We start from the raw sequence: 14,153 nt of genomic DNA on the forward strand, positions 1-14,153 counted from the left end.
TTTAATAAAACACCAATTTAATCATATCTTAAGCTCCGGGAATCAAAACGACATGAATCCGGAGTCTAAAATTAATGTCTTAATGAGAGGAACTCATTTATATACTTTATTTTATGATCCACATCAGTTATATGTACAGAAACACACGAAAAAGCTGCTGTCCCAATTCTATCAAACCGAAAACATGAATTAACGAGCAATTCTACGCATATAATCAACAATACAATAACATATAAGTATCATACTATTAAAATAACATCAAAATACAGTAAAATATATGAGAAATCAAAAAGCTAGGGTTAGGGTTCATACCCTAATCAAGAATTGATTAATATGAGCGCGTAGAGAACGGAATGAGGAATCCGATTGTGTAAACGATTGAATGATCCAAGCACTTGATTGAATGAAGACGATGATGATATATGATGGATGGGGAACGGCCAAAAAAAAAAAGAAAAAGGGAGAGAAGAGAGAAAATAAGATGGAATTTAGGTTTAGAGAAATAATTAGAATGTGAAAATTAGGAAAACAAGGCAAGGCTCCCCCCCCCCCTTGTCATTTTCGGCCAAAATGAGTAAGGTGGGCCCCATTTGTGGGCCATATTGAAGTATAGACTAAAAGCTTTTAGCCCGAACGCCCGAACGAAGCTCGAAACGCGAAAACGCTACTACGCGATTGATTTTTCGGAGAGATAACAACTACGCGACGGATAAAATATATAAACACTATATATGACCATATGACATTAAAATATCATATTTAAAATAATTAGGACTTAAAAATCCCAAAAGCTCGACCGTTGGTTTGAAAACCGAAAAGATTCGCCGGATAGAAATCTGCGACACGTAGAAACGTACAATTAAAGATATGAATACAAATATTCATATAACACATAATAATTAATATATTATTACAAAAATAATAATATAGGTCATAGAAATGACGTGGCACGAATAACAGTTAACGGTCGTTAAATAATTAACGGTAAAAGATAACGAAAAAAGTAGGGTCGTTACAGGTTCTCCAAGCGAAACGGTTCCACCAGGTTTCAAAGTTAAAACTACCTGTGTGGATACAATACCCATTATCACCTCAGTTGAACCCGAGGCACCAATTGAAAGGGTCACAACCGAGAGAGCTCAGGAAAAAATCAGTCAAATGGGTCTGAGAAATCCAGATGGTTCATACATCATGCTGACACCACAACAAAGGTCAATGGCGCGTGCGCCTCCGCAATCAGTTCAAACTGTCGCAAATAATGAATACAGCGGAACACACTATGCTGCGCCTCAGCCGAATAGCTTTATATCTTAATTACAGCAAGTCGCGCCACCACACCTGGCACCCGCTTTCAATGAGCCGGCGCGGGTACAAGAGTTCATGAGCAATTGGTTTGCAGTGATGCAAGGGCAAAAAGCTAAGCAAAGTTTTGAGTTAGCCCCTACAACAGAAAAGTTTGTACCGCACATGGCTAATCATCCCTTCACAGTCGCACCGGTGTTGCCCCTAACGCTCGAAAGTTATGACGGGCTATCAGATCCAGATGATTTTTTGCAAAAATTTGAAGGAACCTCAAGAACGCACAGTTGGGGTGATGCGGTAGCATGTCATATGCTACCAATAGTATTGCAAGGAGTGGCAAGAGAATGGTTCAATAATTTGCCAGCCCAAAGCATTACGGGCTTTGCAGATTTGCGCTCAAGATTCTTGTTAAATTTTCACAATTTGCGCGCACGTAAAAGAACGCATGTCGAATGTCACGACATTAAGCAAAAATCGAAAGAAAGGTTGGGAGAAATAATAGACAGGTATACAAAGAGTTAGCTAAGATACAAGATTTACCAGAAAGCCAGAAGATATCCGACTTTATTCATTGCATAGATACGGACAGACACCTATCTTTATGGTAACGGTTACGGAGAAGAGTGCCAGAAACTTTCGCGGAAGCCATAAAAGAAACGCATGATTACATGAGGGCACAAGAAGATATAAAGCAGAACTACAGAGGTACCTCTTCAAACATGGACATCGATGATGATTATTATCGGGTGCAGGGAAGAGGTCCAGAGTCGGGTAAACGTTATGGCGATAACGGCCAGCTCAGGGGTGGTACCTATCACAATGATAAGTATCGCAAGTTCAACAACAATAAAGGGGGAGGAAGCCAGATGTTTAAAAGCGGCCACAATGAAAATGTGGCGTTAATAAAAGACCTCACAAAAACACCAAAAGAAATTTTGGCCACAGAAGCAGTGAGTAAGAGCTTCGACCCCCAATGCCTTTGTCAAAATATGGAAACAGAGACAAAAACAAGTTTTGTGATTTTCACGATGATTACGGTCATGAGACTAACGAATGTCGGCACTTAATTGAAAGAGTGGCTGCTGAACTCAAAAAAGGAAGGCTACAACACTTGAAAAAAAGTGCAAGATCGCAGGGCGACAAACAAAAAGAATACCTGTGGCAAAAGAAGAATGATGAAAAAGAAACGGATAAAACCATAAACATGGTGACAAGCGTGCGGACAAAACAGAGGCGCAAGTTAGAAGTATCCGAAAAATGGGAAAACACACCCATCACATTCTCAGCTATAGCACAGGAACCCTCGGATGCGCCCATCACAATCAAAGGGCGCGTCAAAAGTTGTGGGTATATCATCAAGCGATTACATGTAGACACCGGTTGCGGTGTTGATATTATGTACGAGCACTGCTTCCGCTTGTTGCCAGGGACTGTGCCAGCCAAACTAGTGGCTCCAAACACTGCGTTATCAGGATTCTTCGGCGAGTCCGCATGGCCAATCGGGATCATCGAGTTAGAGCTGGAATTGGTAGATGATGACAATAAAGAGTTAATGAGGAGCACAACGGTAGAATTTGCTGTCGTAAGGTCATACTCAAAGTATAATGCGCTTTTGGGGCGCACGACCTTGCAAAAATTAGGGGCAATCCCATCCACGATACATGGCCTTATCAAGTTCCCAACACCATTGGGAATTGCAACTATCAGGTCAGAAAAGCAAGATGCAAGCGTTGCAGCTGTTGAACATGCAGAGCAACAGCCGAGTGAGGCATAACAACTTAGAAGCTGCATGATCATTGCAAACCCACGTTATCCAGAGCAGAAAATTAAAATTGGTGGAGGATTGTCTGATGAAACGAAGTTTAAGCTTCGTAATATATTAGCCGCCAATACGGACGTATTTGCATGGAAAGAAGCATATATGACGGGTGTACCAAGAGACATTGCTGAGCATAAGCTTAATGCAAATCCTAGTCTGACGTCGGTGCGTCAAAAGAAACGCGGTATGGCCCCCGAAAGGAGTGAATGGCTGAAAGCAGAAGTCGACAAGTTGGTCAAAGCAAATATTCTGCGAGAAGTAAGGTACCAAACGTGGGTAGCAAACCCGGTGCTGGTAAAAAAGCCCGATGGGTCCTGGCGTATGTGTGTTGACTTCACGGATATCAATAAAGCATGCCCTAAGGATAATTATCCGTTGCCAGAAATAGACTGGAAGGTTGAATCTTTAGCCGGCTTCCGATACAAATGTTTTTTGGATGCGTACAAAGGATACCATCAAATACAGATGGCAGCGGATGATGAGGACAAAACTGCTTTCCATACAAGTCAAGGCATATACTGCTATACAAAGATGCCATTTGGTCTAAAAAATACCGGAGCAACATATCAGCGGGTAATAGACGAAGCTTTCAAAGGTCAGATTGGGAGAAACTACAACAGAACAAGGTCTGTTGGAGGATATATTAGAAACATTTGCGTCGTTAAGAAAGGTTAATATGAAGCTCAACCCATCGAAGTGCAGTTTCAGAGAAGAAGAAGGAAAATTTCTTGGTTACATAATAACTGAGCGTGGAATACGTGCAAATCCAAAGAAAATAGAGGCAATTGAGAATATGCCATCACCAAGAAATAAAAAAGAAGTCCAAAGTTTAACAGGTAAGCTGGCGGCACTAACCAGGTTTTTGTCAAAGTCCGCAGAGCGATCACTCCCATTTTTTGGGACATTAAAGAATTGCTTAAAGAAATCGGATTTCAAGTGGACAGAGGAAGCAGAAACGGCGTTTCAGGAAATGAAAAAATTGCTGAAGGAGCTGCCTACAATGACTGCGCCAATTGCTGGAGAAACATTGATACTGTACTTGGCGGCATCAAAAGAAGCAATAAGTTCAGTGTTGATAGCGGACAGAGGACAGGTACGCACTATAAAATTAAATATAGCTAACTTTCAATCAATAGGCATTTAAATATATAATTATGCTATGCGGACAGGTGCAAATGCCTGTGTATTTCGTTAGCAAAGCTTTGACAGGGAGATAATTAAATTATCCTGCGATCGAAAAATTAGTTTATGCACTCGTGCATACGGATAGACGCTTGCGGAGATATTTCCAAGCGCACCCAATAAGGGTTCTAACAGATCAGCCGATAAAGCAGGTATGACACACAACTTGTTGTTTGCAATAAATACGAAATTGCTTGATAAGTTCTAGCAAATTCACATTCGCTGATACTTGTTGAGTAGGTGCTATATAAGCCATAAAATTCTGGTCGCATGGCCAAATGGGCTATTAAATTGGGAGAACATGAGATAAGCTTCTCACTACGAAGTGCGGTAAAAGGACAAGTCCTAGCAGATTATCTGCCTGAAACAGCCGGAGATATCGAAGTCTCGCATGAATCAAAAGAAATACCACCTCTGCCCGAACAACTGTGGGAAATGCACACAGATGGGGCTTGTGGTCCAGAAGGCACAGGGGCAGGAATAGTCCTAAAAAGTCCAGAGGGAGAAGAATATACCTTCGCACTGCGATTTAGCTTCCCCGTCACAAATAACGAAGCCGAATATGAAGCATTGTTATCTGGGATGCGGGTAGCAAAACATCTGGAGGTTAAAGAATTGTCAGTATACGTTGATTCGCAGTTGGTTGCAAATCAAATTAACGGAATATTCGAAGCACATGATGAATCAATGCAAAAATATTTGAGGCTAGTGCAAGAGTTAGCAGTTGACTTCGATTTGTTCCAGATAACTCAGATTTTAAGGACGCTGAACAAAAAGGCGGATGCGTTAAGCAAGTTAGCCGCGTTAACATTCAGTCATTTTAAGAAAGAAATTTGGGTTGAGGAAGTTAAGATAAAATCTATTGAAGAGAATAGTGTTTCAGCTGCGGTTGAAGAAGAAGAGCGAAGTTGGATGACACCAATAATAGAATTTCTAACTAAAGGTACGTTGCCGATAGATTCAAGTGAAGCAAGAAAGATTAAGATGAAAGCACCAATGTATCTGTTAGACAAGGGAGTCCTATACAGAAAGTCTTTTCTGGGGCCTCATTTGCGGTGTCTCAATCCAACTCAAGCGGAGTCGATCATACGGGAAGTACATGACGGAATGTGCGCTTTGCATTCAGGACACAAAACAGTCGCTTCCAAAATAATGCGGCTTGGATATTACTGGCCGTCAATGTATAGAGATGCTGCAGAGGTAATTCGCAAGTGTCAATCGTGTCAGCTTCATGCACCAGTAAGCAAGACTCCGCGACATCCTATGATACCGGTTGCGTCCCCATGGCCGTTTTGCAAATGGGCAATCGACATAGTAGGGCCATTTCCCGCAGGACCAGGGGGTGTAAAATTTCTGGTAGTGGCCATTGATTATTTCACGAAATGGGTAGAGGCCAAACCACTAAAGACAATTTCGGGCAAGCAAATTCAAAATTTCGTATGGGAAAACATCGTCTGTCGGTTTGGAATACCAAATGAAATAGTGAGCGACAATGGTACGCAATTTGAGGGAAACCCTTTTAGTGACTGGTGCCAAGAATTGAATATAAAGAAAACTTTTACGTCAGTCGCACATAGAGTGTCTATGGTTATTCCAAATAATATATATAAATGCATCTATGGTTATTCCAAATAATATATATAAATGCGTCGATATGATATGTCAAAACCTTGTATACGTGTCCCGATATTTAAAGTGTGTAACATAAATAACAGAAATTAAATAACGATAAATAAAGTGCGTAAAGTAAATAACAGAAATTAAATGACGATAAATAAAATTGCGAGAATGTAAATTGCGATAATATAAAATGTCATCAGTTAGCTAGGAACAATTAGCTAGGAACAGTTAGCGTGGATTCTTAACAAAATTTCTCATAGTTAATTTGTTTGTTTCTAACAAATTTTATTTTGTCCAATGTTTTCTTCATTATGCCACTTGTTGGATTCTGATAGATCAAAATCCAAATATGAAATTGAATGAAAATGGTTATTATGCGGTGAGCGGATACGTATATCGGTGGTTGTAAATAGGATAGTAAATGACTGTTGAATCAGATTCGAAGAATGTACAATGTAACTTATTAATATGAAATCTAAATATTCCTCGGGTATTACCTACCCGTTAAAATATTTTCACCATTAACAGTTTGTACAAAAGAATTTTTAATTACAATCTTTATGAAAACATATATACATATATATTTTCTTCAGACGTAATCATGGATTTAATGAGTCAATGTGATATTTAACTCATCATATTTATGGCTAAAACTAGAGTACATAATCTCTAAAACATTAAAGATTACATAATTGCCATGAAGGACGAAGATAATTTATGTAGAACGATTCGTAGAACGATGATTATATTCGAGGTACCGAATGAGACGTTGAGGCGTGTGACGTTGAAACTTGGGTTGTTGGTGGTAATGTTATTGATGTTGTTGCTGAAGCTGGTAAGTTTTGCACCATATTCTGCAAATTGATTACTCGAGCGCGAAGCTTGTTGGCTTCTTCCATTATTCCGGAATGATTGTCGGTTGGAACGAGCGGCTGAATAAGGTTTATAATTGTGGATAGAATATAATCGTGTTGAGATATTCGGGAAATGAGGGTGAAAATGGTGTTTCGGACTGGTTCGCCGGTAAGTGCTTCAGGTTCATCATCAAGAGGTAAATTCGGTTGGTGGAAGGGATCGCCTTCTTCGCGTCTCTATTGATGAAGTCAACTACGAACCCATCAGATGAATTGGGGATGACTGATTGGTTGATTCATTCTAGTGACGCTGATAGGTGAAACTCCATATCGGAATGGCTGTCGGAATCCCAGGAATTTGAACTGGTTGAGGGATTCATCTCGTACGATCAGATGAAGGATTTTCGATTAGAAATAGATTATAGGATGTAGATTAGTACCCTGCAATACATAATTTACATATGCATATATAATACTAACATCCCATAAGTTACGGAGGAATCTACGGAAGTTGTCAGGCAAAGGTAACAATAACAGATACGCTAAGATATGAATTTATCTATACACTGTCTATGCAATAGAGACACTAAGACGTGTCTAGTATTTAAGGATGATAAGCAAATAATTTTCGACACTAAATGATAAGAAAAACTTTTAACATGCAGACACGGTCGAAGTCCAGACTCACTAATGTATCTAAACAACTATCAGTTAGACACACTAATGCAAGACCTGGTTCGCTAAGACCACCGCTCTGATACCAACTGTCATACCCCGTCCAAATCCTCTTGAACGAATACAATAACATCTGGTACCATTGCGATGAACGGACCTCTATATGCCATGAACGACTCCATGTAATATAAGCAAATGCACAGCGGAAGATTTCTTTCATACCTGAGAATAAACATGCTTTAAAGTATCAACCAAAAGGTTGGTGAGTTCATAAGTTTAACATAAAACAATAAAATTTATCATTTTGATAGACCACAAAATTTAAATCCTGCATGGTACAAATGGGCCCCAATCCTATACCCACCTGTAATGTACATGCGATATCTTTTAAATACAGTACATCTTTCTCGTGTACGAAATCATCTTTCATAAATCTTAGTAACCGTACACATATCTCGTGCATAAAAATAACATACACATAACCTGTGTATAAAATCATTCTCTCGATACATAACATTCATATCAATTGGTGGCAATTATCATGTCCACATAATTCAATGGTGGCAATTATCATGTCCACATAATTCAATGGTGGCAATTATCATGTCCACATAATTCAATGGTGGCAATTATCATGTCCACATAATTCAACAATAATCCGCAGAACTTCTGTCTGCATAATAATTCATTCGAGGAATGTTTTGCTTGTGTCTATCTCGTCAAACATTTATAAAAGCATTTCATGTATTCGCAGTTCAAAATATATTTCAAAAGCATTTAATAAAGCAGTTGTAAAAATAGCGCATGCATTCTCAGTCCCAAAAATATAAAGAGTAAAAGGGAATCAAATGAACTCACACATATAAATATTGTAAAACAGTTAATAAAACATTTGCATGTATTCTCAGCCCAAAATATAATGAGTAAAAAGGGAGCAAATGAACTCACAATACGATATTTTGTAGTAAAAATATGCATACGACGGTACTGAACAATGCAGAGTTGGCCTCGGATTTACGAACCTATATTAGTTATATATATTAAAACGTATAATTAACATGTAATAATAATCAAACCAGTTTATATATATTAATTATATAATTTATTATTTATTATAATATATTTGTTATTTTTAAATGTTATATATATCTACATGTTACTTTTATATTAAAATAGTAAATTAGATAGTTTTATGATATATGTAATAATTATATTTTTTTATATTGATATCTTTTATTTAAAATAATAATTATGATAATACTAAAATAATGATGATAATACTAATAATGATATTGATAAAAATAATATAGTTGTAATAATAATAATAATAATAATAATAATAATAATAATAATAATAATAATAATAATAATAATATTAATAATAATAATGTTAATAATAATAATAATAATAATAATAATAATAATAATAATAATAATAATAATAATAATATTACTAGTAGTAAAAGTGATAATAATAATAATAATAATAATAATAATAATAATAATAATAATAATAATAATAATTTTAATAATATAGTTGTGATAATAATAATTTTAATAATAACAATACTAATAATGATAATCATATTATTAATAATAATGATAATATTAATCATAATACTCATATTAATGATAATAATGAAATCGTAATGTTAATAATAATCATAAGTCATAACCATAATAATAATAATAATAATAATAATAATAATAATAATAATAATAATAATAATAATAATAATAATAATAATAATAATAATAATAATAATAATAAAAATAATAATAATACTAATAATAATAATAATAATAATAATAATACTACCTCACATGAAAAAGCTCCAAAAAGAAAATAACTGTCTTTGACAGGGCTCGAACCCACGACCTCTTGTTCAACAACACAACACCCTAACCATTCGTCTATTTTGTTTTATCTATTATAACCCGGATTAAAATTTATTTAACCTATCCAACAGTTAGTTCATGAAGCCCAGTTTCAATTCGGCCCAACATTATCCCAACATTAAATACTAAGCTCGCTTAAAATCTGAATTTTATGGACTGCAATCTCGTTTGCAAGGATATAATCCAACCAGTAGAAAACAAATAATAAAAAAAAAACGCCTGCTCTTATCATAATTACATCGTCATCATCTCATCATCCACCTTATACAATTATCATCATCTTCTTTCATATCGTAATCATCATCATCGTTTATTTCATTTTATCAACTTCATCGTTATCGTTATTATCCATCATCTTCCTCGTCATTTAACAGGAACATAAACAGAAACTTACAGCAGTAATTTGTGATGGGATTGGGGTGCTTCTCGAATGGAAACAAAAGAAAAAAAATAGCGTAGCTGCAGTTGCTACAGTAAAACCAAAAGAGGTTCGAACATCATGAAGGTTGCAGCAATCAGATGGTATAAATTAAGTGGGTTTCGATAACACATATAAATGAAAATAGGAGAGTGCAGCCGTAGTTGTAGTTAAACCGTAGCATTTGAATCAAGAACAAAAACAGGAACGGGGTGGTTCAATGATGTTGGAAGGTGGCAGGTGGCGGTTTTAGGCGATGGATGGTGATTGTTTTAATGGGCTTATGATGGTGGCGTCTGTGGTGGTTGATTTGAAGATGGTGAACATGGGATGGTGTTTGGCAAAATAGTTTTCATAAAATAATAAGATGGTTTTTGGATGTTATTAGAATTCGAATAGAAAAATGAAGATAGAAGCAATTTGATCCTGGTGGTTTTCGTTTGTCAAAAGTTGCAACAACCAAACAGATAGTAATGGTTCAAGATGTTGGTTTGGTGGTCTTGTTTGTTGATAACAACGGATATTAACGGACGTCAATAATGCTCATAGTTATGCACCGTGCTACTGTTATGAACACAACGATAAACAAAGTGGTGTTTGTTGTTTGAGGTGGTTCTTCATCCAAAATGGAGAACCCAGAACTGTAGCATTAGTGATGATGTTAATCGTTCTCGGTTACAAACAAGGACAACGAGAGAGAGGAGATGAGAGAGAGTGGATGTCGTGAGGGTGGCCGTAGGTGGTCATGGGTGATCGGTGGTGTTTGTATGAGGGAGACGGTGGTTGTGGTATGGTGAGGTTGACAGAAAATAATAAGAAAGAAGAAAGATGGGTTGATCATAAGAAAGATGGGTTGATCATGATGCATATGTTTGTACGTGTATATAAGGAAAAGTGTAAGAAAAACAAAATAAAAAAAAATCCTACTTGACATGTAAAAGGAATCATATAACAACCCGTGAGTTAATTTGGATGTTTGCTACCGACACTTTTAACTCACAAAATAATATCGTGTCCACTGCTAAACAATTAATGTATAAAAGTGTTCCTAAAAATCTCAAATTTTTAGATTAAATATATTTAATTATTTCACTCATTACCTGTTTGAAATCTGATCAAAAAGGTTCGAAAATTGTTTATTTTCTGTTCCCATTTATATGTACAGAGTACAAAAACTTATATTGAAATGGTAAAAAAATATTTATCAAAACTATTGTCTTTTTAATCAAATTTTGGAACAATATTTATTTTAAAACTTCTTATATATATATATAATAGACCTATTTTAAAATAATTAAACGTCAACCGAAAGTTACAGACATTTACCATTTAAGCTCAAAATTAATTATATTTAATATACACTATGTATATATATAAACAGTTTTAAATAACAAAATTTACTATTCACATAAATATATATTAAATGATTAAATTAAATATTACAATATATATATATATATACAAGAAATATACATATAAAATAATAGTTTTTATTACAATGTATTTTATTGTACATATTTATTTATAACAATAAATGTATATAATAGTTTATTAATGTTCATGTTATTATATATACTAGGTCCATTGCCCGTGCGTTGCACGAAGAGGGTACTTTTTGTTGTATCGGACGTGTGTTTGAGGATAAATCTGAAACTAATTGCAACAGTTAATGAATGAACGTGACACAAATCCAATATCAATTGTCATAGCCACTAAAGCAGGTTGAATAATAGATGGGAAACCTGGTTAAGTTGATACATTCTCTACTATGGGCAGATGCAGTGCATAGACCAAAACTTGCCCAGTAATATAAAGTTCCAGCTAAACCAAAACTTGTACGCTGATTAAGTTACAATTTGAACATAAACATGAAATTCCAGGACAACTACAAACGCCTAACTGTATGTTGGCATACAAAGGAGTAATCATAAACATGTAAGTTATTCCGGCGCAATGCGTGTGATGTAAGTGGTGAACCTGGGCTGTCGAGTTGTAACTTCACCAAATCAGTGATGTTCTCAATGGCAGTCTGATGAAGGAGGGTGGGGCGCTACCGTTCCTGTTTACACGAAACAAACCTGTATTGTTAGTGGATAAGACCTGTAGGCAAACTTTCCAACCAAAAATAAAAATTACTATGTGTTGGAAAATTTGCTGAGTAGCCATCTGTAGAAATATCGGAGAAGTACAATCGTATAACAGGCAACAAAGCATTCATGGGGCGTAGGTTATTGGGGACTGCTCTAATACAGGTAGCTGTTGGCGAAAGTATTCCAGTGACTGCCTTTTTTTGTGTGGGTGTTTACAACGGTAGCAAAGTGATGTATGTAGTATTTAGGTAGTAGTCATAACATACCTCATGGAAGAGGAGTAAACGATTTTACAATCAATTTAGCTACATATGAGATGGTTGTTGGGACGGTTCCCTGCAAGGTGAATTTAAGGGACAACATAAAAGTTACTATAAATGCTTTACTATTAGTATGGGACTTTAGATTTCACCTACATGTAACGAAGATTGTTAATGTGATATATGTATATAATATTAGGATTTAGTGGTACGTAGAAGGTGTACTACGGACGGAAAAACGAAGCTTATCATTAATGCAGAATAAAATAAAGTAGGTTAATGTAATGAGCATGTGGAAAGTAAGAAGGAAGACGCAGTACCTTTATAAATTGTGATTTAAATTGAAGAAGGTTTCTTTGTAGACAATGTTTCGGGTGTGGGACTGCAGATTCTGATCACTGTCATCTATCATCACTATTTTAAGACCATCGGGGTCGGTAACCCTAGAAAGCGCGACATATAGTTGACCGTGGCTGAAGACGGGCTTAGGGAGGTATAGGCCTACCAATTTCAATGATTGGCCTTGACTCTTGTTTATTGTCATTGCATAACATGGCCTGACCGGGAATTGGATTCGCTGCATCACATAAGGCCATTTGGTTTCTGTGGATGTCAGTACAATTCTAGGAATTATTACTGTTTTCCCAATATGCGACCCGGTGATTATTCTAGCCTGAAGCACAAACTGTTGGAAGTCGGTTATAATAAGGCGCGTTCCGTTACACATCCCACCGCTAGGCCCCAGATTTCGTAGCAGCATAACTGGCTGTCCTATTTTTAATTTCAGTTTATGCGGAGGGACACCGGGAAAATTGAGCTTGTTCAAGAACTCAACTGGATATGCATAGTGTTGTTCAATGTTATCTGTGGAACCCTTGCAGATTTCATCGGAGCTTTTGAATGTCATGCTTACACCATTTAGTTTCCTAAACATGTGTTTGTTGATTGCGTTTGCGTCGTCGTTACGGGGTGTTAAAATAGCGCGTTCACGCAAGTACTCTTCATCATCCTGGTGTAACGTGAAATCTGGGAAAATGGCATCCACAATTGACTCAATCTCTGTTTTTTTGGACTTAATAATGAACTTGGGAGGAATCCGTACCCATGTTGGTTCATCTTCCCCATCCTTGCATTGTGCGGGTACTTTACCTTCTCCTATTTTGAGGACCCACTCGTTGAATTCTTGTTTCCGGGTATCAAGTTGTCCTTCGGCGTTGTATTCGTTTACCCTCATAACACGTGAAAGTGTGTGCAATTGACAATGTTGCCAGAGGTCTGACCTGTTGATACACGCATGAACAACCTCTTGTCTTTTTCCCTTTGGTATTACGGGAAGGATCTGTCTGAAGTCACCGCCTAATAACATAGGCATACCACCAAAAAGTTTTAATCTGTTATCGTCATCTTTAGCACCTAAAATGTCTTTTAAAGTTTTGTCTAATGCCTCAAAAGCAAACCTCTGTGTCATCGGGGCTTCGTCCCAGATAATTAATCTCACTTCTTGCATGAGTGCCGCCAAATGCGTGTTTTGTTTGATCCCGCACGTACTATTCTCCATTAGCTCAAGAGGAATCACGAATCGGCTATGGGCTGTCCGCCCTCCGGGTAAAAGGAGAGATGCTATACCTGTGGTTTTCACACCAGTAGTTCTGTTATGTGTCTACGAAATCTAAGTAACACTATGGGTGAAATTTGTATGCAAAGATATACTGACTAAAAAATAAAGGGAGTTAAGCAAACCTGATGATGCAACTGCAAGCACAATCATCCATTCTGATCTTAATTTGGCCAGAATAGTGTTGTATACGAATGTCTTCCCGGTGCCTCCGGGCCCGTATAAGAAAAAGAAACCTCCTTTTTTTTCAGTGACAGCGTCGATGACCTTTTGATATATTGATAGTTGTTCTGGGTTGAGGGAATTGAAAAGCCTTGAGTGTAACGTATGCATCTCTTTAACATTATAGTTTAACTCTTCTCGAATTAAACGGTTGTCCATTTGGGTCAGCATCGATGGATCGGGTTGTGGGAGATCGG

At 36.7% G+C, this 14,153-nt stretch overlaps 2 protein-coding genes across 2 annotated transcripts; both read left to right on the forward strand.

Annotated features, from left to right (window-relative positions):
• Nucleotides 1-2,275: 2,275 nt before the first annotated feature.
• LOC139851314 (uncharacterized) lies at nucleotides 2,276-3,076 on the forward strand. Its single transcript, XM_071840334.1, has one exon. The coding sequence runs from the start codon at nucleotides 2,276-2,278 to the stop codon at nucleotides 3,074-3,076; it is 801 nt and encodes a 266-aa protein (XP_071696435.1).
• Nucleotides 3,077-4,738: 1,662 nt separating this feature from the next.
• Nucleotides 4,739-12,111, forward strand: LOC139851335 (uncharacterized). Its single transcript, XM_071840354.1, has 3 exons — nucleotides 4,739-5,890; nucleotides 9,726-9,839; nucleotides 11,932-12,111. The coding sequence occupies exons 1-3, from the start codon at nucleotides 4,739-4,741 to the stop codon at nucleotides 12,109-12,111; spliced, it is 1,446 nt and encodes a 481-aa protein (XP_071696455.1).
• Nucleotides 12,112-14,153: the final 2,042 nt, after the last annotated feature.

This window comes from Rutidosis leptorrhynchoides, chromosome 1, assembly GCF_046630445.1.
Source record: "Rutidosis leptorrhynchoides isolate AG116_Rl617_1_P2 chromosome 1, CSIRO_AGI_Rlap_v1, whole genome shotgun sequence".
In the NCBI taxonomy this organism is placed as follows: domain Eukaryota; kingdom Viridiplantae; phylum Streptophyta; class Magnoliopsida; order Asterales; family Asteraceae; genus Rutidosis; species Rutidosis leptorrhynchoides.